Source organism: Nicotiana attenuata, chromosome 1 (genome assembly GCF_001879085.1).
Source record: "Nicotiana attenuata strain UT chromosome 1, NIATTr2, whole genome shotgun sequence".
Classification (NCBI taxonomy): domain Eukaryota; kingdom Viridiplantae; phylum Streptophyta; class Magnoliopsida; order Solanales; family Solanaceae; genus Nicotiana; species Nicotiana attenuata.
Genome location: NC_031989.1, coordinates 100,613,269 through 100,636,843, shown reverse-complemented (window position 1 = coordinate 100,636,843; position 23,575 = coordinate 100,613,269). Strand labels below are relative to the sequence as shown.

General features: G+C 37.5%; 1 protein-coding gene and 1 long non-coding RNA gene across 2 annotated transcripts; one reads left to right on the top strand and one right to left on the bottom strand.

Moving 5' to 3' along the window:
* Nucleotides 15,920-16,735, bottom strand: LOC109238990 (uncharacterized mitochondrial protein AtMg00810-like). Its single transcript, XM_019405491.1, has 2 exons — nucleotides 16,504-16,735; nucleotides 15,920-16,344 (listed from the first exon to the last, which is right to left on the bottom strand). The coding sequence occupies exons 1-2, from the start codon at nucleotides 16,733-16,735 to the stop codon at nucleotides 15,920-15,922; spliced, it is 657 nt and encodes a 218-aa protein (XP_019261036.1).
* On the top strand, nucleotides 19,684-20,678 carry LOC109231176. The gene is made up of 2 exons (XR_002068765.1): nucleotides 19,684-20,247; nucleotides 20,405-20,678. It is a non-coding gene; the product is annotated as an uncharacterized LOC109231176 (long non-coding RNA).

Below are 23,575 nucleotides of genomic sequence, written 5' to 3'. Positions count from 1 at the left end.
TTCTCTCATCTGATTCATCTTTACCACCCCAAGCTGTTTCGCAATGGTGTTTTTACCCTAACCGCAAGAAGTAAAAGGGTTTTGGTAAGCCCTGAAGATGATAAAGATCGAGGCTGGTACACCCGTTATGTTGCGGTACCCACGGTTGATTTGGTGGGTGAATCAAATATTCCTTTCCCTGAGAAATGGAACCTTGCACGTAAGTATTTCTTTCTTGCCGTGTTTGTTTTATTTCAACTCCTTTTCTAATTTCATTCTTTTTTGCTTTTTTTTTGTAGCAACCATGGGAGATGTGGAACCCGTTCCTAATTTCCGTGGTTGGGTAGATTCTATTTTGAAGGCCGTGCCTATGGAGTCACGAACCTGGAAATCTATTTCAAACAAACATGGTTGGAAAGTAAAAACTCACAGTATGCGTCTCTTATTGTTTCCCGTATGTTAAATTCTTTCCCCTCTTCTAACTTTTTATCCTTCTTTCTGTCAGGATTTGCTATTCGAGGAATGTCAGCTGAAGTAGCTATTGCCCTTCGAGCTTCTTTTGGTACTCCTCTTTCTTTAGAGAGAGCACAAGCTACGCTGTCAAAGAGGAAAGTTGTTGAAGAGGATTCCAAGGACGATGAAGATGAAGACACCTCTTTGGCAGTTAGACCTAGAGTCAGGAGACGTATCATTTCTGAAGATGAAGCTGAAATTTCTCCTACCCGTGCCTCCTCTCCGGTTAATATTGTTTCTGATGGTGAAACCATCCCCAGGGACACCATTGAATCCACTCAACGTCTCTTCACTGAGGGTTTCAAAAGAGGTGATCTAGGTCCGGTTTTAGATGAGGTTCCTCTTTCCTCTTCCATTCCTATTCCTTCTATTCCTTCTTTAGTTTCAAGTACATCTTTGCCCATTTTATCTGTTCCTGCTTCTTTGTCAATTTCTGCTCCTTTACCTGCTTCGACTCCCTCGATTCCTGTTATTTTCACCTCTCTACCGTTCCTCCTTTTATAGCTCCCCCTTCCTCTGTTCAGCATGCAGAGAAGGGTTCTAGTAGCAGAAGTTTAGCTATGAGGAGTGTAACACTTGAGGTTCCTGCTACTAACAGTCTTTTAAGGAAGTCTGGTGGAGCAGATGTCCGGCTTGAGCCTTTAATTGGAGATATTGAGAAGAAAAAGATGGACAGTCACAGTTGCTTAACTTTGATGAATGACATAGTTCATTATACGTTGAAGGTATTCTCCCTTTACTTTTTAATAAGTTTTTTTTTTATTATTTCTAGATTCTTATCTTCATGAGTTATCTTTGTAGGTCAACCTTATTGGCACGGAGTTGATGGGAAGAATTTCCCTTTTAGAAAATAAGGCTCGTGAATTTGATAAGACTATTCTCGAGGCTGAGAGGGTAGCTAAGGAAGCCCAGCTGGAGGCAACTAATTGGAAGGAACAGTTTAAAAATGCTCAAGACACGATAAAAGAATTGCAAGAAAGCAACCGTAACCTGGAGCAGCAAAAGCGGACTCTGACTTCGGATTTAGCGAAGGCCAAGGCTTCTTCTAGTAAAGCCGAGAAGGACAAGGAGCGCCTCGAGTGTTCCTTTTCAGAGCAATTATCAAAGTCAAGTGAAGAAATCAGAGAACTTAAAGCACTCTTGAACAAGAAAGAAGAATATGCAGGAGAGTTAGTACAAAACTTGACTCAAGCTCAAGCTGATTTGAAGATCTCCTCTGATAAGGTTCATGCATTGGAGAGTTCTCATGCCTCCCTTGAAGCCACCCTTGATTCCACTTTAGCTGAAAATCAAGTGTTAAAGAATGATCTTGTTATGTGGGAAAGGGATTATGGGCTTCTTGAGGAGAATTTTAATATAGAAGTGAGTTGGGCTTTTCTAAACTCTCGTCGTGATGCTTTAACTGAGGCTAGACAAGAAAACTTTGATTTAGAATCGGAATTGGCCAAGGTTTTGAAAACCATTGAGATGACCCAACAATCACTTGACTTTCCTTCTCCGGCAGATGAAGCTCCCGTGACTGAAGAACCTTTAAATGAAGAAGCTGCTGCTGTGACAATTGAAGTTGAAAATGTGCTATTCCAGCTCCCGAGGGTGAAACTTCTATGAATCGGCTTGAGGAAGCTGGCGCTTCCGTGGCTCTTTCTCCCCTCGAAGAATCTACCATTTCAATCCCAGCTGAAACCGCTTCTGTTGCTGTTTCTTCAGAAGTTACCGTTCCTGAAAGTGAAGCTGATATCACAACTTCTGATGCTCCAGCCCCTCAGTGACCAGTTTATGTTTTAAAACTTTATTTTTATTTGCTTTGTTGATTGGTGGAAAAAGTCCCCAGTTATCGTAATGGGGCACTTGTTGACTAAGTTTTTACTTAGTCTTTTTAACTATATAAAGAAGTTTATTAGTACTTCAAAATGTTCTATTCTTGCCTTTTTCTTATCTATTTAGGACTTATAGAATAGTTTAGTATTTTTTAAACTTTGAAAATGCTTTATGATCCTTCTCATGACTTACTAACATGAGACTTATAAAAGAGGGCCCTTTTATATATATCGACACTTAATGAAGAAGACGTCTCAACTTCATAATGGTGTTACAATACGATGAAAGAAATAGGAACACACATGTTTCGCTTGGAACCACTTTTACAAGTTTTTATTCACGAACTTTGACAAGCTTTTGAATATTACATGCATTAAAATACATCTATAACTTTCTCGTAACTGTTTTTCTTGTAACAGATTTTTGCAAAATAAATATAATTCTAACAAGATTTTTTCTTATAACCCGTTTCAGTATATCGTCATGACCCTATCTTCATGTACTAGGAAGGGTTTGAGAGGTGACTCCATTTTTCCCATGAGTTCGAGCACGTTTGAGAGGTGACTCCATTGTTCCCATGAGTTCGAGCACTATGATGAATGTTTTATATCCTCATTTGTTTTGATGGGAAAGAACATAATGATAAATGTTGAGGTTCCGTAGCTCCTGCTCGACACTTGTCTCTTTGTTTTTCAACTTTCATCTACATATCTGTTTTCCCGCACGTATCTGTGTACAATATGTAGTCCCCCAAGTGTTTGAGCGGTGAAGTATGAAGCCTCGAGCACTTGGTAATCTTCTTCACCTGGTCCTTTTCCTGAAAAGGAAATATATACGGGACTCGAGGGTGCGATTATAGATGAAGACTGCTTAACCCGTGTATACTTCTATCAGAATAATTGTAACCCTGGGCTAGGAATTTTAGTTTATTCCCTTTTGCCTTACAGGTCGTGACTCATCATTTAGTACGGGTTAGCGTTTTGCCTATCATCTAAAATCGTTAGTAAAATTTTAACAATTCAAAAAATAAATAATTTAACGTGGTGATACCTGACCGTGGGTTTTTCCTTAGAAGTAGTATCTCTTCAAATGAATTGCATTCCAATGTGAGGGAAGCACCTTCCCGTCCATTGTTTCTAATTCGTATGCTCCTTTTCCTGCAATGTCCCGAACTCTGTAGGGTCCCTCCCAGGTTGGACTTAGTTTACCCGCGTTGGCTGCCTTTGTAGATTGAAAAACCCTTTTAAGCACGAAGTCCCCAGTTTTGAAATATCGCAATCGTGCTTTCCTGTTGTAATATCGTTCGATCACTTGCTTTTGTGCTGCCATCCTTATTAATGCGGCTTCTTTTCTTCCTTCGAGCAAATCAAGGTTTACCCGCATTTCTTCACCATTTGATTCTTCCGTTGCCTGAGCATATCGTGTGCTCGGTTCTCCTATTTCAACTGGGATTAAGGCTTCTGCACCATAAACCATTGAAAATGGTGTTTCTCCCGTGCTTGTTTTTGTCGTTGTACGATAAGCCCATAATACTCCAGGTAATACCTCATGCCAATTACCTTTTGAATCTTGTAACCTTTTCTTCAAGTTGTTAATAATGACCTTGTTCGTTGATTCTGCTTGCCATTGCCTACTGGGTGATAAGGTGTAGATGTGATTCTTTTAATTTGCCAGATCTCAAAAAACTCAGTGACTTGAGCTCCGATAAATTGAGGGCCATTGTCGCAAACAATCTCCTTTGGCACACCAAATCGACATATGATATTACGCCAAATGAAGTCTTTGACCTCCTTTTCTCGTGCCTGTTTAAATGCTCCCGCTTCTGCCCATTTAGTGAAATAATCAGTAAGTACAAGTAGAAACTTCACCTGACCTTTTGCTTGTGGTAATGGACCTACGATATCCACCCCCCATTTCATAAAGGGCCACGGAGCTATGACGGGATGCAGTAACTCAGCTGGTCTATGCATATTATTCCCGTACCTTTGACATTTATCACATTTAGACACGAAACTGTTTGCTTCCACTTCCATCTTAGGCCAATAATACCCAGCTCGAATCAATGTTTTTACCAACGACCTTCCTCCCGCATGATTTCCACAATGTCCTTCATGTATTTCTCTCATTACATATTCTGTTTCATTGTTAGTTATCGAATGGCACTTTATAGCTTGTCTAATAGTTTCACCCGCGGGTGGTACGAGAACTATTCCTAAACCTGCGCCTTTTACGTTAGATGAACCGTCAGTGAATAAAACCCAAGTCCCCGGGTTTGCACCGTTAAAAACTTGTAATTCTTTTTCAGCTTCTAATTGCATCCCCTGACTGAAATCAGCTACGAAATCAGCTAATACCTGAGATTTTATAGCAGTTCTAGGTTGATAAGTGATGTCGTACTCACTTAATTCTATAGCCCATTTCGCTAATCTACTTGATAATTCATGTTTATGTAAAATGTTTCGTAATGGAAAAGCAGTAACCACAGCAATGGGATGACATTGAAAGTAAGGTCTTAATTTTCTAGATGCCATAATCAAGGCTAGCGCTAATTTTTCTAATTGCGGGTACCGTGTTTCTGCATCTAGCAAAGACTTGCTTACATAATAGATAGGAGATTGTTTACCTTGATCCTCCCAAGCTAAAACAGCACCGCAACTTCTGACACGGCAAGATAAATGAGTAACTTCTCTCGTACCTTTGGTTTCGCCAACAACGATGGATTTGACAAATATACTTTCAGATTCTTAAGTGCTTGCTGACAATCTTTGTTCCATTCAAAATGATCCTGTTTCTTTAAAGCTGAGAAAAATTTGAAGCATTTTTCTGAAGACTTGGAAATGAATCTTCCCAAAGCTACAATTCTCCCGGTTAATCTTTGAACCTCTTTCTTGTTAGAAAGTATATCTGGAATTTCTTCAATGGCCTTAATCTGTGCAGGATTCATTTCAATTCCACGGTTAGAAACAAGAAAACCTAAAAAATTTCCTGACGCCACTCCAAATGCACATTTTTCTGGATTCAACTTCATATTATATTTTCGTAAAATTTTAAACGTATCAGATAAGTGTGATATATGATCTTCTGAATGTTGAGTTTTAACTAGCATATCATCTATATATACTTCCATGGTTTTACCTAAATGTTCTTGAAACATTTGTGTGACCAACCTTTGCTACGTTGCACCTGCATTCTTAAGACCGAAAGGCATTACCTTGTAACAGTAAGTCCCTCTGTCTATTATAAAAGAAGTTTTTTCTTCATCACCTGGATCCATCTTGATTTGATTATAGCCTGAATATGCATCTAAAAAACTTAATAGCTCATGCCCTGCAGTAACATCAATTAACTGGTCTATGTGTGGTAAAGGAAAGGAATCTTTTGGACAGGCTTTATTAAGGTCTGTGTAATCTACACAAACTCGCCACTTACGGTTCTTCTTAGGAACCACAACAGTATTAGCTAACCAGTTAGGATACTTTACCTCACGAATTGAACCAATTTTTAGCAATTTTTGAACTTCTTCTTGAATCACCTTATTTTTGAAAGTTCCTTGCTTCCTTTTCTTTTGCTTGACGGGAGGATATGATGGATCTTCATTCAACTTATGAGTCATGACTTCCGGTGGTATCCCTGTCATGTCAGAATGGGACCAAGCAAAACAATCTGCATTAGCTTTTAAAAATTCAATCAATTTACGTTTTACCTCCGGGCTAAGATTAGCTCCTATGTATACTTCTCTCGGGCCAATGTATAAACAGCACCACGGCCTCTAGCTCTTCTATCGTTGTTTTGATATTTTCGTTCTCCTCTGGTTCTTGAATGGTGTCAGGCCTCGAATCCACATCTGTTTGCTTTTGCTCAGGTGAAGTTGACTTCGTGTTACCCTCTCCTAAATTCTGTAATTGCTATTTGTCTCCACTATTAACAACTAAATCTGCAACGGAATTAATGCTTCTAGATGTTTGTTGATCGCCTCTGATTTGGCATATTCCCCATGGAGATGGGAATTTAATAACTTGATGTAGAGTTTATGGGACAGCCTCCATATCATGGATCCAAGGTCTCCCCATGATCATATTATAAGCCATTTTCATATCTACTATCTGAAATTTAGTTTCTTTAACAACACCTGCAGCAAAAGTTGTTAGAACTACCTCTCCTTTTGTTACCACACTTGAATTATCGAACCCGGACAAGGTATGCGCCTTCGGTATCATTTGGTCTTCAGCTTGCATTTCACGCAATACCCTCAGTAGTATAATATTTACGGAACTTCCTGGATCAATCAAAACTCGTTTTACATTAGTGTCATGTACAAGTAAAGATATTACCAGTGCGTCGTTGTGGGGGGTCATCACTCCTTCAGTATCCACATCATCAAAAGAAATACTTTCATTTTCCAAAACCTGTCGTACCCGTTTCCCGTGTGTAATCGTTACTTTCGAAACCTTGTTGGAAGCCGTATATGTTACACTATAAATATCTTCTCCCCCACTTATAACATTCACGGTTCTCTTGGGTGATGGGGGTTTTGGTGGCTCTTGCCTATTTTTCATATAGGCTTGTTTTCCTTTCTCACTAAAGAACTCAGTGAGATACCCTTGTTTCAATAGATGATCCACTTCACTTTGTAAGAATCTACATTCTGAAGTCTTGTGCCCGTGATCATTGTGGAATTCACACCAATGGTCTGGATTGCGCCAGTTTGGATTTGACCGCATCTCTTTTGGCCACCGTACCTTGTCTCCTATGCCTCTTAAAACAGCTACGAGCTCAGAGGTAGTAACATTGAAATTATACCCACCGAATCTCGCTTTTAAACCTCTGTCATCATCTCGCGACTCTTGTCTGTTTCGGTCACTTCTGAACCTAGATGAAGAACCAGATTCCCTGTTCCTCGATTTTTGATCATATCGTTGATTATCCTCCTTTGACCGTGAGTCTTTTCTTGCAGGTCCCATACATGGATCGTACCTGTTTTTACTTGATCTTTTTTCGGTTTCTGACCTCCTGGAATTGCTTCTTTCTTCATGATGAAACTAAGGTACGGTATCTTCCTCAATTCGCAACTTCGTACTGTACCTGTTATAAACGTCATTCCAAGTGGTTGCAGGGAACTCTCGAAGGCTTTCTTTAAGTCTTCTCGTGGCTTCTGAACTTTTATCATTTAAGTTGCTTGCAAAAGCTATTGCAGCCCAATTATCAGGTACACGGGGTGAAGTCATCCTTTCACGTTGGAATCTTTCAACAAAATCTCTGAGCAACTCTGAGTCCCCTTGTTTAATTTTGAAAATGTCTTCCATTCTTTTGTCAACCTTTTGAGCTCCCGAGTGCGCTTTAATAAAAGAATCTGCAAGCTCAGCAAAAGAGTTTATAGAATTTTCAGGTAAAAGAGAATACCAGGTTAATGCACCCTTGGTGAGTGTTTCTCCAAATTTTTTGACCAACACGGATTCGATTTCTTGCTTGGTCAAATCGTTGCCTTTTACACCTGTAGTAAATGCAGTTACGTGATCACGTGGGTCTGTTGTGCCGTCATATTTTGAGATTTCAGGCATTTTGAACTTTTTAGGGATTGGAAGGGGAGCAGCACTTGGTTTCCAAGGTTGTTGCGGATACTTATCCACATCCACTCCTTTGATCACAGGAGGAACACTAGGGATTTGCTCGATGCGCTTATTTTGTTCCTTAAGCTGTTTCTGCAAAGTTAGTACTAAATTTTGCAAATGAGAATTACTTGAATTACCTGGTTCTCCTTCCTGTGGCTCACTGGGGGTTCCTTCATTTCCAGAATTGATAAGGCCAGAACGAGGATTCTCCAGTGTGTTGTTATTAGGCGTAGGTGTGGGCGGTGCAACAGGTAATCGACTAACGAGAGTTTGAAGAGCTTTGTTAACTCGTGCATCAATTACTTTCTGTAAAGTGTCATCCGCTCCTTCAAAATATTCAGGTTGCTCTTGTTCAACAGCCCGGGATTCAGGAGTAGGAGTGCCTTCACGAGATTGACGTGGTGAATTTTGAGGGGGAGGAACCACGTTAATGTTTTGTAAATCACCTTGATTTTGATGGACTTGATGTTCATGGTTTCCCAAGGTATTCTCACTGTTATTGTTGTTGTTGTTGTTGTTGTTGTTGTTGTTGTTCGACATGATGATAATAACAGATAAAATGTAACTTAAAGATAATAGATTATCAGATTCTCGGTAACGGAACCAATTTGTTTAACCAGAAAACTGAATATAAAGCTAGAATTTAATAGAGAAATCGGGTTACTGATAATCAAGAAATAAGAGATTTTGTGAACAACAATAAAGCAATGAATAAGAGTATATTTCAGTATAATCGGAATGATATTTCGTCTCCTACAAATGCTGTGACTTTCTCCTTTTATAGTTAATTCTAAGAGAAAGTGTAATATCTTTGTCTTAATGAGGCAATTGCGAGCAGTAAATGACATTAAAAGAAACGTTATTCAATCATTCTTATTAAATACAAATTCTCTAACGTATTTGGCATTTAATGTTGAATTTGGACTCTTTTACGCTATCAGATTCATATCTTCAATTCCTTCTGATCTTCGAGCTTTAAATGGCTCGAACAGGTACGAGTCTCGTTTCATCTGGATAGTAGCTCGTATTTTCTCTCCCGCATCTATTGTTGCTCGTGTCTTCTAACTGTTTGTCATGCTTTGACTATTTGACCGGTCCACGTGTCATGACATGTCATCTTCAATATTTAAATTCAGTTTTTTCCCAATACACGTGACAGAAAGATTTTGAGATTTCATTATCAATATTCGCATCAAATTGTTACTTCTTATATATCACACGTTTCTTACGTAATTCAGATTCGATATTCATTTCAAGTGCAATTTCCTTGGTAGAAATCATGCAGTTGCAAATCCTTCTTCTCTATATTTGTTAAAGAAAGAAATCAAACTTTTTCACTTTACAAAACTCTTTTTTAAACTTATATATAGTCTATTAGGTCTAACAAAAAATGGGCCCCCCACAAATATGGAGCCTAAAGCGGTTGCTTTACTTGCTTTATGGAAAGGGCCGGCCATGCTCACAAGAAAAAGAAAGAAAAGAGATTAATTAGCGATAATTAGTGTATTATACAGGAAAAAAGGAACTATATTATTATATATAGGAGAGTAGTTATATAAGTAATATATTATTTACCCTAACTCCTAGGCTAGCTATGAAAATAGAGTAGGCACTCCTGAAGTACTATTTAAAAGCCCAAGTGAATTGAGAACCCTAATTAGAATTAAAGACTCTTAGATCTTCTATTGAGAAGACTAATTAATATTTCTGTAAGATCCTAATGAACTTTATGAAAGTATTTAAACCAAGATGTCTTGTCGAGTAGTATTTTGTGAGAAAATTAAACAAATCGGATGTTATATATGGTTCTTTTTTTTCTTCTTGCTAGTACGGTAGTTACAATAGAAACAAATAACAGTGAGGGGCAAGTCATATCAAGTTGTCTTCATTTAATAGTAAAACTCAAGATCCTTGTGTTGGCTAAGGTCTCATTAGGGTTTGCAAGTTTCTACCTATTTATTTTGGCTATTAACGTATTCTTCATATAATAGTTACGTTTCTTAAATAAATAAATGTAATTAGAAAGAGTGATTTCTTATATATAACGAGTCAAGTAATCAAGAATTACGTGGAAGATCATACACTTTCCCGAAAGAGAGTGTATAACTTATAAAAGGAGAAAAATTGGAAAATAATTTAGGCATGTTGTTGAAATTTTGCAGATTGCTAGTACTTAATCGTTCTTGGACTTTGATAATAGGCTTTCCTCCAATGTAACAAAACTAAAAATTACTAAGTTCTTGAGCTATAAATATCCATATGAACAAGTTCTTTTGATTTTAATTTACGTAAGAAATGAGTGTTTGGCGTTCTGGAATCTTTCCCTCAATAACCAGATGCATATAAGGAACCAATTAATAAGGAGTGTGGTTGGATACTCCACCTTCAATTAGAGATCTCGAGTTCGAGTTTTGGGAATGAAAAGTTTCTTAATATGAGCCTACCCAATGCAAATATGGGTTACGATATGGAATGCTTGTAGGTTTCAGATACAAGATGCCTAATACAAAAAAATTGCATATAAGCAAAGGCAGATTAAGGATATTGAAGTTTATGAATTCCTACAATGTATCGAGTTAATATACAATAATCATTTGATTCAGAGTTAAATATTTATAGATTTTTAATGGATTTAGTAATCATTTAAGGGTAATAATACCTAAAGTGTGTGATTGGAAACACTTAACATGGAGAAAACTAAAGACTAGAGTGAATTGTGTTTCTTTGTCCTCTTCAAATCACTTGCATGTTACATCTAGTGACTACATAATTCTGGCCCTGTGGTAAGCAATCTTTCAATTTCTGAAGCAGAAGGGGAAACATGTCCACTAAGGTATTCTAAAAAACATGTGGCATCTCTCCATACTGTTTTTGGACTAGGTAACACACTAACGTGATTCATTATATCTAAATTTCTTTTAGTACATTTGTATTCTCTCAAAAACCAGATTTCAACATATCAGTATTATCTTAATTTCTTTTGTCACATATAACTGCCTTTTAGTTGATTAATACTTTTTACATAATCAGTGTATGTAACTTTTTTTTTTTTGGTTTCCACCCGGTGTCCGGTACTCGCATTGGAGTCCGACTATATTCGGATTCGCGCCGCGTAGGCCCCATTCGGGGGGGGGGGGGGGGGAAGCGCTCCCTACCAAGAATTTTTCTATACCCAGGGCTCGAACTCAATATCTCTGGTTAAGGGAAGAGCAGTCTCATCCACTGCACTACAGTGATTATGTAACTTAAACTTTACTAAAATACTATTATAAGTCTTGTATTCGTGTAGAACAATTTGGAAAGTGTACCTTATAACACACGTTTAATCTATCAATCAGAAGGGAGGGGTGGGGCCTCATTTTTATATAGTATATCTGTGTGGAAGTAGTGATCAGAGGACAAAAATCTACAGGTGATAATATCAATAATGAGAGAGGGTAAAGTTAGGAGACAAGAAAATGACCGAAGTCAGTGGTTTCTTGAACTAAAGCAGATAAAAAGAAAGAGGAAGATTCTCCTTTTACTAGACAGGCACTCTTTATTTGATTATGATTTTTGAACAAACACTACTATGAGAGACACAGGAACATACATGTACAGACAACGATTGCAAACTTGCAAAGGCTAGTAATTTATTGCTGCGCAGTGAAAATTTATGGTTTTTCGTTTGTTACTATCTGGGGATTCTTGTAATTATCCCATTCTTGGGGGGTGGTCAGTTAATTCTCATAACACAGGTATTGCAAAGGGAACTGTGAACTGACCCTCATGTACAGTTTTTTTTAAGGGAAAAGATACTTATATTAATAATAATAACAGTAGCAAGCTAGGATATGAGTCCCATAGCATTGTCATTAGTACATACTAGAGAAATGCCTTCTAGGGCACATTCATTGCCTAATGCCGCTAGATTACTACACACATTCATAGAACACGACCTAACATATATATGGCCATCCTGGTCCTTGCAATAAGCATCCATTGCGCAGGTAGGAGGTGACATAAAATAACAAGTTTTATTATAACTAGGAGACATTAGGGCTTCTTTTGCTAACTGGTGTGCTACCATGTTCCCTTCACGAAAGCTATGCTTCATTTTGATCCCCCCTTGCTGCGTTGCCTTTTCCATTAACCGCCTGCATTCATGAATTAAATCATATAAGTAGGATAATCCTCATAAAGGAAGCGAATGACCTCTGTGGCATCTGTTTCAACTTCAACTGGAAATATGTTGTCCTTGATAATTAATTGAAGTGCATGCCGTAGTGCTTGGAGTTTAGCCTGGATGGGTGATGTTGTGGGATACTTCTCATAGTAGCCTAGTATCCATTCGCCTTTGTTGTTGCGTATTATTCCGGTGACACCTCCCTGTAAACAGTTATTGTTGAAGGCTCCATAAAAATTGAGCTTGTACCAATTGCTTGGAGGAGCCTGCCACTTTACTTTTAGCTTGACCTTTATATTATTAGTAGTAGGCTTGGATGTTAGTAATTTATATTCCAATGATTGGTTAATAATGTTGGTCATGTTAATGTGATTGCTAGTATGTTCACGTTATTTTCATTTCTGTTTCTCCAAATCGCCCATAATACAAATGGAAAAGTTTCTTCCCATATGATGAATTTGTTTAGTATGTTAGGATTCATATTACGTAAGAAGTCTACCCAGTGTCCATTGTCTAGTTGGTTGTTTATGGGCACCCCCATGGATTGCCAGAAGGTTTGAACCACCGTGCACTCCCAGAAGATGTGAATTGTGGATTCATTCAAGTTCTTGCATATGGGGCAATTTGTGTCTATGTTGATACCAATTTTACCAAGGTATCCTCTAGTAGGGAGATGTGAGTGATAGCATTTCCATAGGAAGAACTGGATTTTCCTTGGACATTTTGTGCCCCAAATCCAATTGAAGTTTTTATTTGGATGGAGTTGTTTGTCAATCAATTTATAACAAGAAGAGGTTGTGAATACCCCACTAGGGTTCATACTCCAGATGAGATTATTGATATGAGTGTGGTGGGTGGTTGTAGATAAGGAATGGATGCTATTAATAATGCTTTGTGGGAGATCAAAAGAAATTCTTGTTAGATCCCATCCATTGTTATTCCGGATGTCTTTCATTTTTAAGCAATGTTCATTATAGGTTAGGGGACCAACTATATTATCTCTAAGGTCGGTGATGTTTGGGATCCAGTTTGTGTCCCAAATATTCATGTTTGGTCCACTGGCCACCTTATACCTTACTTACATATGGTCCAGCCTTTTAATAGGCTTTTCCAAGCTAATAAGAACACTAGCCTAGAGGGATGACCAGTTATTAAGAATACGCCCAGCTAGGCTGGCCAGAAGGGCTACATTTTTAGATTTTGCTTTTTTAATCCCTAGACCCCCCTCGTCCTTTGGGTTTATTACCACATTCCAACCAATTAAGTGAATTTTTTTCTTTTCACTAGTAATCCCCCATAAAAATTCTCTCTGAATCTTATCAATTTCCTTCAGTATTTTACTAGGAAGTAAGGATGATTGCATTTGGTGATTTGGGATTGTGTTAAGAGTGGATGTTATTAAAGTGTACCTTCCTGCCATGCTAAGCCACTTAGCATTCCAATTATTTAACCTTGCCCACATTTATCAATTACGGGTTGGTAGTCTTTATGCTTAGGGTGGTTATAAAGCATGGGAAAACCTAGGTAAGTACCAAATGATTTGTTAAGTTTTATGTCAAACGTGTTTGTGGCCATTGTGATATTATCTTTAGTGCAAGACTTTGACACCAATAATTTGGATTTACCTTTGTTTATATTGAGCCTGGAGAGGTAACAGAAACTTTCCATACTATTCCACATAGTAGTGATTGTTTTATTGTTTGCATGACCTATTAAAGTTAGGTCGTCTGCAAAAAACAAGTGGGACAAGGGAGGACATCTTTTGTTAAGTCTAATGGGGTCCCAATTATGGATATCAACTTGATGTTCAATATTTTTGGACAACATGTCCATACATAAGATGAAAAGATAGGTGCATTGGGTCACCCTGTCTAATTCCTCTAGAAGGGTAGAATTCCTCCATTTTATTTCCATTTACTAAAATGGAGACAGTACTAGTTGATATACAATTAAGAATTAGGGAAGATATATTAGGAAGAAAGTTAAAAATTTTTAGAGTTCTGTAAACATATGACCACTCTAATTTATCAAAAGCTTTTTTTAGATCGAGCTTTAGTATGCAATTCTCTTTTCCTTTATGCGTGTTAAAACGTTTTAACACTTCTTGGATAATGATAGCATTATTACTAACTCGCCTATTTTAACAAAGCTACCTTGCTGATCATTAATAAGATGTTTTAGGAAAGGCTTGATGCGATTGGCAATAATTTAGTGACCACTTTATACAAAGTGTTACAAAGGCTGATTGGCCTAAAATTTTTTAATTGGTTTGCATTAATGAATTTAGGGATCAAACATAAGTAAGTTTTGTTAATTTGATGAGGCTTAACCTTTGTGTCAAAGATATTTTGGCACAAATTTATGACCTTACTGCCTAGAATTGGCCAGAACTTCTGGAAGAAGAAAGGGGTGTAGACCATCAGTTCCAGGTGCCTTGTTTGGCTTGAAGGAGAAGATAGCTCTTCTAATCTCATGATTCTTTAATTTACTATCAAGGATAGATAGGTCAACTTTGTTGTAGGTAGTGTTGTCTGATTGAATGGCTTTCCAGTTAGTATTATCATGAGACGTAGTAAAGATACTATGGAAGTGATTAGAAACATATTTTATTAGGGCAGTTTGATTTTCGATCCAATTTCCAGAGTTATCTTTAAAAAAGATAATATTATTTCTTCGTCTACGTTTAGTGGGTTGAATATAAAAGAATTTTGTATTTGCATCCCCTTCATTTAGCCAATTAACCCTAGAGCGTAATTTACAGTAGTCCTCTTCTAATTTAAGCATTATGTCATAATCTTCAATAAGATTTATTTCTAGATCTCTAAGGTATTGACTAGTTTGGTAGCTAGGAGAGATTCGAAGACCATTAATACGTTTTAATAATCTTCTTTTCCTAGCAAAAGTATTTCCAAAGGTAACTTGTTTCCATTCTAATACATTTTGGTGGAAAGACTCCGTTCCATCAATTATATCCTTATTTGCCCAACTATCAGAAACCACTCTAGGAAAATCTGGGTGGGAGCACCAGAAGGTTTCAAGTCTAAAAGGCCTATCATGGTTATATTAATTTTATTATTAAGGTTGACCAAAATGGGGTTATGGTCCGAGTGTAATTTAGGAAGATGTGTTACTGTAACATTGGTGAACTCTTGTAACCACTCAGAATTGGAGTATACCCTATCTAGTATTTCCATGATTAGGCCTCCTTTTCTCCTACGATGGTTGGACCATGTGTATTTACACCCTTTAAACCCCGGTCTTAAACTTAAAGGAACACAAATTAGTTGCTGAAAGTGATACTTTTCCACTGCCTTTGCTGCGTACATTTATACAGTAGATTTTTGAATCCAAATCTAAGTAGATAAGTACAATATATATTTACACGAGAGTTAGAATGTCACAAAAGCTAGGACTCTAATTGATAGCAATTTAAACTAATTGAATCACGTGGATAGTGAGAAGCTGTTATGCTTTTGAATCCCTTTACCGGGCAAGATGGGCTGGATGGAAAGAAGACCAATCTTGTTGACTTATTGGAGGAACTGCCGCTTAGGTAGGGCCTTGATAAATGGATCTGCTAATTGTTCACCTGTTGGTATATATCACACAACAATTTCTCCCTTGGAAACTTGGTCTCGAACAAAATGAAGTCAATGGTTACATGCTTTATCCTACTATGGAAAACAAGATTTTTACAAAGATAAGTAGCACCAATATTGTCACAATATATAACTAGTAACTTGAGCTGCTTTAGAGAGAGTTCACGTAGAAGATTAGAGAGCCAGTTCACTTCAGCCACTACAGTAGCCACTGCTTTACATTCTGCTTCAGTAGATTATCTAGCAATTGTACGCTGCTTTTTGGATGACCAACTGACCGGATTAGAGCCAACAAAAATTAAGTGGGCTGATGTAGACATGCCATCATCATGGTTGTCGGCCCAATCATCATCAGAGAATGCTGTCAGGGACAAAAAAGAAGACTTCTTGAAGTGTACGCCATAAGTTATAGTGTGTTTCAGGTTTTGAAGAAGCCTTTTGACAGCCTGCCAATGCTTAACAGCTGAAGAGTGCATGAATTGAGCTAGCTTGTTTACCGCAAAGCAAGTATCTAGACGAGTGAGCCACAGGTATTTTAAAGCACCAATATCTTTTCCATACTCTTTTGCATCTGTTGGAGCAGAGCCATCATTGAGAGACAGCACTGATGAAGTAGATAGTAGAGTAGACACCCCTTTAGCATCTAACATGTTGTGGCGTTCTAATATATCAGATATATATTTGTGTTGCGTCAGAAGTAAGCCACCATTGTACGGATTTAACTTCTACACCGAGGAGTATTGTAGGCTGCCCAAATCTTTAAGAGAAAACCGAGAGTCCAATCTAGTAATAATAGACTGAACAACAGACCTCGAGTTACCTGTGACAATAATATCGTCTACATACACTAGAAAAAATAGCAGAGAGTCACCACAATGATAGATGAACAAAGAGTTATCAGAATGAGCATTAGTAAAACCACACGAAAGCAAGTAAGAACGAAGCTCCAAATACCAAGCACGGGGAGCTTGGCGTAGACCATAAATAGCTTTCTTCAAGAGGCAGACATGATCTGGAAATCGAGAATCCACAAAGCCTTGAGGTTGTTTCATAAAAACAATGTCATGCAAAGTACCTTGTAAAAAGGCACTGTTGATGTCCAACAGGTGGATAGGCCAACCGAAGGTGACGGGATGGAGATAATAACACGAATTATGGTATATTTTGCTGCGGGGCTAAATGTGGAATCGAAGTCAAGGCCTGGTCGTTGGGTATATCCTTTGGAGACAAGGCGCGCTTTATAACGCTCCGTAGTGCCATCAGGATTGCGTTTGATTTTGAAGATCCATTTGCATCCAATGACATTATGATGAGGGGATGGGGTACCAAGGACCGAGTTTTATTGCGTTGTAGAGCATCAAAGTCTACTTGCATTGCATTACACCAGTGAGGATGTTGGCAAGCTTGACGATATGAACTAGGAGCTAATAGAAGAGGAGATTATCCTGTTGTGACTAAATAATCAAAGAACTCTTTTGGTTTGAAAATATTGTTCATTGACGTATTACTGGTCGATTTTGGTTGGGTGATAAAGCAGACTGGTTAGTTGACATTTGTGGAGTTGTGGTTATTTCAAAAGAAGTGGTTTGAGCATGAGTTGAGTATTGAGGTTGAGATGGGCAGGTGTAGTTTCCAGTAGTGTTAACAGTAAGTGTTTGAATGGGTTGTGCAGGGAGTGAAACAGGTAAAGGAGAAGAGAAAGGTTAAGTAGTTACATGGGATGGTGATACAGAAGGCTCATCACTGATCAAGGCAGAGCAATGAGAATCTCTGTTCATCGGCGCCATTTGTGTTTCATCAGATAGGAGATCTTTGGAAGGAATTTGAACTTCTCCAGTAAGTGGAGAAAATTCTGCACGATGAATTACCTAGGGATCTAGTTGTGTAGGATTGACACGAGGTAGAGTAGTTTGATAGTTTTTGAAGGGGAATACTGACACTACAAAAATGACATGGCGAGAAGAGTAAAATTTCTGATTTTGAGGATTGTAACAAATGTAACTTCTTGACATTTTTTCATACCCCATAAATACACATGGTTTTGACTTATTGTCTAACTTGTCACTTGTGTATGGCCTAAGCCATGGATAACATAAACAACCGAGACACAGAGTTTCGAGTAGTTGGGAGCAATGTTAAAAAAATATTTGATAAGGTGAGTTATTTTTTAGAATCGGTGAGGGCATGTGATTGATTAAGTATATGGCTTCTTGACATGCTAGTGACCAAAAATGAAGTGGAACAGATGCATGGTGTAGCAGAGTAAAAGTCGTCTCTATGATATGAAAATGCTTTCGTTCAGCCGTCCCAACATGTTAGGGAGTGTATGGTGGGATGATGAAATGTTGAATGCCCAGGCGATTAAGTAAAGAACATAGACCAATGTATTCGCCACCACCATTACTATAGACAGAACGAATTGATGTATTAAAGTATCGTTCCACCTGATTTTTAAAGTTATCAAAGATGTCCATGATATCAGATTTTTGTTTAACTATGAAAAGCAAAGAATACTTCGTATAGTGGTCGACAAAAATAATGTAGTAGCGAGACTTATCAAAGGAAGGAATAAGAGAGGGTCCCCACACATCTGAATACAAAATGTCAAGAGGTCTATTGCAAAGTATTTATTCCAAATGAGAGACGATGACTCTTATTACATAAGCAAGAATCACAAAAGGTTAAAGACTTGGATGTAGACATCAAAATATTCAACAACGAGACCATTGACGTTGTGACGCAAGGTTGAGGATGACCAAAACGAGTATACCACAAATGTAGTGGTGGATGACTAGTTGACGTTGCAAACAGAGTGGAAGGTGGTGACTGTTTGGCGACACGATCAAATTATGGCCATTCGTACAGATCCCCATTATTATGGCCTTGAAGAAGTGATCCCCCCCTTCTCAGATCCTTCATGTTATGACCCAAAAACCAACCCTGTCGAGATGACACCTATCGTGGTACTAGGCAAGCCGACACATCACCAAAACAAAATGAGATTTTCATTTTCAAGTAAATTCCCAAAACTATTTAATATAAAGCCTTCATAAGGAGTGTAAAACAAAACAAAAGTGCGGAAAATAAAGCCCAACATCGGGATGTCACTATACATGAGCATCTACTACAACCGTCTGGAAATATGAAGACTAACATAGTCCAGGAAATATTGAATACAACTAAGGGAAGATAAAGATGGAAGAAAGCAAGGCTGCGATCGCCAGGCAGCTACCTTGCTAACTCCGATAGATCTGCAACTGAATAATCAACACCCGCTATCGGGTCCAGAAATACCTGAATCTGCGCACATGTTGCAGATAGTAACGTGAGTACGCCAACTCAGTTAAGTAACCAAAGTAAATAAAGGCTGAAAAGCAGTGACGAGCAATAAAACATATCAAGTTCATATCATGAAATCTCAGTAAAATACAACAGGTTTTTAAAAGCAGAGTTTGAATCAAATCATTTCGTTTAAACTCAGTTTCTAAAAAATCATTTGAAGATATTTTTCAACAGTTCTCAAACAGAGGCTCAGTGCTGTAGACATGTGATTTTTGACCCTCCCCAAGATTTTTTATATTTTAGCACCTATATATTTAATTTAGGCCTAACATAGCTATTTCAACTCATTTTGACTCTTTTACTTTATTTTATTACAAGAAAAATGAAAATTACAAAAAAAACATTTAGTTCATGTACTTTTCATAATTTTTTTAAAAAAAAATAAAAAAATAGTACCTTATTTTTATCTTTATATAATTTCGAAAACACAAAAATAGTTTCATGTTTAGTTTAATTAATTAGGATCAGTTTTGGCATTGTGTAGTATTCCTATCTTATTTTAAAAGACATTGTGTAGTCTAGGGACCCTTCTAGACTATTCTTTGGAACAAAAAATAAATAAATAAAAAGACCCTAAGAACTTAACACAAAAAGACCTAGGGACTAATTGGCAAAATACACAAAATAAACCCTAGACCTAAGACTCTACATATACACTAATCAGAAAAATGAAGCGCAACTTTGGGAGGGACAAAAAAAAATACGCCTGGAAAACAGAAAGCTTGCGCCGCAGTTCAGCAAGAACACGACCCCCCTCCCTTTGAGCCATCATCTTCTTCATTAGAGCCAACACCTAAAAACGAGCTGATCTTCTTCGAAAAGACTTTAGACAAAAACCATAAATGGGAGACTAGTGAATCTTCGAAGTTGGAGCTCCAACTCCATGGAAGCAAGACAAAAACGCTAACTCCTTTTACCACTAAAAATCTCCGCTGCGTCTCCTTCAACCCAAAAACCCGCCGGAAAACGAGCAACTCTGCCATTCCTTCACCACCAAAGGCGTCTTTCAAAACCAGATCAGTACAACCCCAAATCAGTCCCAAAGAAACTCAAAATCCAAGCGTAAGTTTAGTTTTTTGTCATTCTGATCTAGTTCGATAATTCCAGCGAGCTTCAAGGTTGTCTGTGGTCGTTGTTCATGGGTTCCGTTTCAGCTCCGTCCCTGGTTTGTCGTGTCTGAGTTTAACGTTGCCTCACAACTAATGTGTTGATCCATTTTGAGGTTTGGTTTCTCACTTTTCATACTCTATTTTGCTGAATAGTGTACTTCCGTCAACTTTGTTGTTCACTGTTACATGAAATGTTTGGACTAATGTTATATTGTTTTAATTTGAGAGTGTTGGTAGTAATTGATAGATTGTTGGCCAATTCTTGTTCAGATTATTAATTGGGTCGCACGCATTTTTGTTGGAATCAAGTCGGATTAAGTTGTTTTCTGCCCGAATATAGGTCAACCGCATTGTTTTGGCACGCCAATCCAATAAACGCCAAATAAGGCCAAGATTGCCATGTTTTCCTTCATAGATAATCGATTTTTAAGGCAATTGAAAAGGGATGTCCTACATTGAGGTTTTAGGTTGAGACAAAATTTCAGCATTCGCTGGATTGCATTCATGAACTAAGAGATGAAAAAGCATAAAGATTTATTTATTATCTTCTGTGTGCACCACTTGCAGTAGCGTTGGTTTTTGTTCTTGCATATTTTACTTGTGGACAATTTTCATACATGGTTGTTAATTGTATTACTTTCATATTCTGTAGTAAAAGGGAGATTGAATAACGTGATATCTATTTTTCTTTTTTTATTGAACATAGGTAACCTATAGCTATAAAATAAGCAACTAATGAGCTTGGTGATATGTTTTAGGCGCGTTATTTTAATAAATTACCTTCCTAAATTCGGGTGCACATTTATATGACCCAAATCCAAATCTCAACGTTAGATAAAATGTGTTATGGGCTACGGGTGCATTTATGTGACGTGGCTCGAAGCATATTTTAAATAGTGTTGCAATCTTTCTTAAAATAATTAAATAAAAGCGGTCAAAAGATAAAATTGCCCATAGGTTTAAAATGTATTAAAATCAGATAATAGGCCAGTTATAACAGTTGAGCGACCGTGCTAGAACCACGGAACTCGGGAATGCCTAACACCTTCTCCCGGGTTAACAGAATTCCTTACCCGGATTTCTGGATCGCGGACTATAATACAGAGTCAACCCTTTCCTCGATTCGGGATTTGAACCGGTGACTTGGGACACCAAATAAACTATCCCAAGTGGCGACTCTGAATCTCTTAATAAACAATCCCGTTTCGATTGTCCTTTAATTGGAAAAACTCCCTTATACCCCTTCCGGAGGTGTAGGAAAAAGGGAGGTGTGACAGCTCTGGCGACTCCGCTGGGGAAACAAACTCAGAACTTCGGTTCAGAGTTCAGAATTCGAGCTTATATATATTGTTGTATTTGGCTTTATGTGATTTTCCTACATGTTTCATGCTAAATGTGCTAAATGCTTTACCGCTTTGATATTATTTGAATTGTATATAAACTGTGACGAAACCCTTCTCTTCTCATCTCCGGGGATGTGCTTACTGGTTGAGACTCTCTATTCTGTTAGTGTCATACCTTAAAATAAGAAAGAGGCCGGACAAGTTACTAAGCCGGATGGCCTTTTGGTTCTTGGTACGTAGCCCCCTCCTCGACTCGAGTTGTCCGCTCGGGTACACAGTCTAGAACATATACCTAGGTTTTGAACCTAGAATAACTCAGCCTCATGCCAGATCCCTTGTAGGAACGCTTATCTGCATCATGTGCATTTTGACTTGGGGGACTCAACACAGGGATTGGGTTCGTCTGGGACAGGTGTACCCGGAATAATAGACCATCCTGATGCATCTTCCTTGTGCACTTATTTGTTGTGGATTCGCATGCTGACCGGCTTTTAAAGGAAATAGCGATATGAGGGTTAAAGAGAGATAATTACCTATTTGGGAAAAACCAATGTCCTAATAGCGTCGAAACTCTGCCGAATTTTGAGAAAAATAGAAAAAGAAAGAAAAAAAGAAGAAGAGTCTTGTTTTTAAAAAAAATAATCTGTTTTATTTTCCAATGGAAAATGAAAAAAAGGAAAAAAAGAGAATCTTGTTTTCAAAAATTGTTTGTTTTATCTATCAATGAAAAAGAAAAAAAAGAGAGGTTTGTTTTCAAAAATAGCTTATTTTATTTGCCTGAACTACGCATACCTGATTCTCGTCTTTTGGGGCGTGATATGTAGGCAACCCACATAGGGTCTGGTCTTCCTAGTAAAGCTTAGGTTTTTTGGCTTTGCGGGGTCTTAGCCAAATTTTACACTTCTAGCCACCTTTTGGCTAAATAAGTCATTTTGCAAAAATAATGGCAACCATGTCTTGCATGTGTCTAATAGGGAATGTTATTGCCTCACATAGTGTTGGTTTAAGTTTTCTCATACAGGTGTGAATTTACTAACCGGGGTTTGAGCAGGACAGATACCCCAGGACCGCTGCATTCAGGAGTTGCTTAAGGAGATTTACTCTTATTTTTATTTTTAGTTATTTTTGGGTATTTTTTTTATCGTCTTTTACTTTCTAAGTTTTGTACAGAGATGTCAAGTTTTTGTCATTGTACTTTTTATTTATATTTGACAAGGTGTGGTGTAATTCAAAAATCCAAAAAAAAGGGAGATGTTGCATTTTATATTTCCGTTATAAGTTTTCTTTAGAATACTAGTTCTAGAAATGAAAAAATTTGAGGTTGTTCTTCCTTTAGACAATTAATATCTAGGACTTAAAATAAATTATTTTTATGTTTCCTTTAGTATATTAGGACCAAAATTCAAAAAAAAAATGAAAGAGAATTTTCTTTTAGTACTTCTTTAAAAGTTTTCTTTAAGGTGTTAATTCCAAAATCCAAAAAGATTTTCTTTTGAGGTGTTTCTTTGTTTATCATTAGAATTTCTTCTTGGGGGCAATCAAAGTTGAAATCCAAAACATTTTGTTGCTTGTTTCGAAATATTGCGTCAGGATATCAAATGAAAATTCAAAATATGTTTCTGTGGTTTATTCTTTAGATTTCCTTCTTTTCTAAAAAAAAATGTCAGTTTGTTTACTCTATTCTCGATCTTCCATAACTACGCAAAGATCTGATTCATGCGGGGTCATGATACGTAGGCAATCTACATAGGGTTCGATCGAATCATTTTTTTATTTATTAAAAGAAAAAAAAAGGAAAAATGGGAAAAAGAGAAAAGGAAAGGAAAAAAGAGGCAGAATTGTGGGATGTGAGAAATGAGAAGGAAGAAAAAGAATGATAATTAGAAAGAAAAAGAAAGAAAATGAGCAAGCTAAGAAGTGTGAGGGAAGAAAAAGAGAGGTTGACATAAACAATTGGGATGATGCCAACTGACCTTTGTACCCTCGAAGTCATTTTTAGAACTGATAACTGTGGCTAGGTGCATAGCACGTAAACTGAAATTATCTTATGTTAAATGCCCTAACGCTAACGTGATGGTTTCATTTTGTCATATCATTT

Bases quoted from the DNA above. Each gene is read 5' to 3' on its own strand.
- LOC109238990 (XM_019405491.1), bottom strand. From the start codon at position 16,735: ATGAAACAACCTCAAGGCTTTGTGGATTCTCGATTTCCAGATCATGTC. The intron at 16,345-16,503 runs GTAACTCGAGGT...CTGATATATTAG, and splicing joins AGACGATATTATTGTCACAG to AACGCCACAACATGTTAGAT.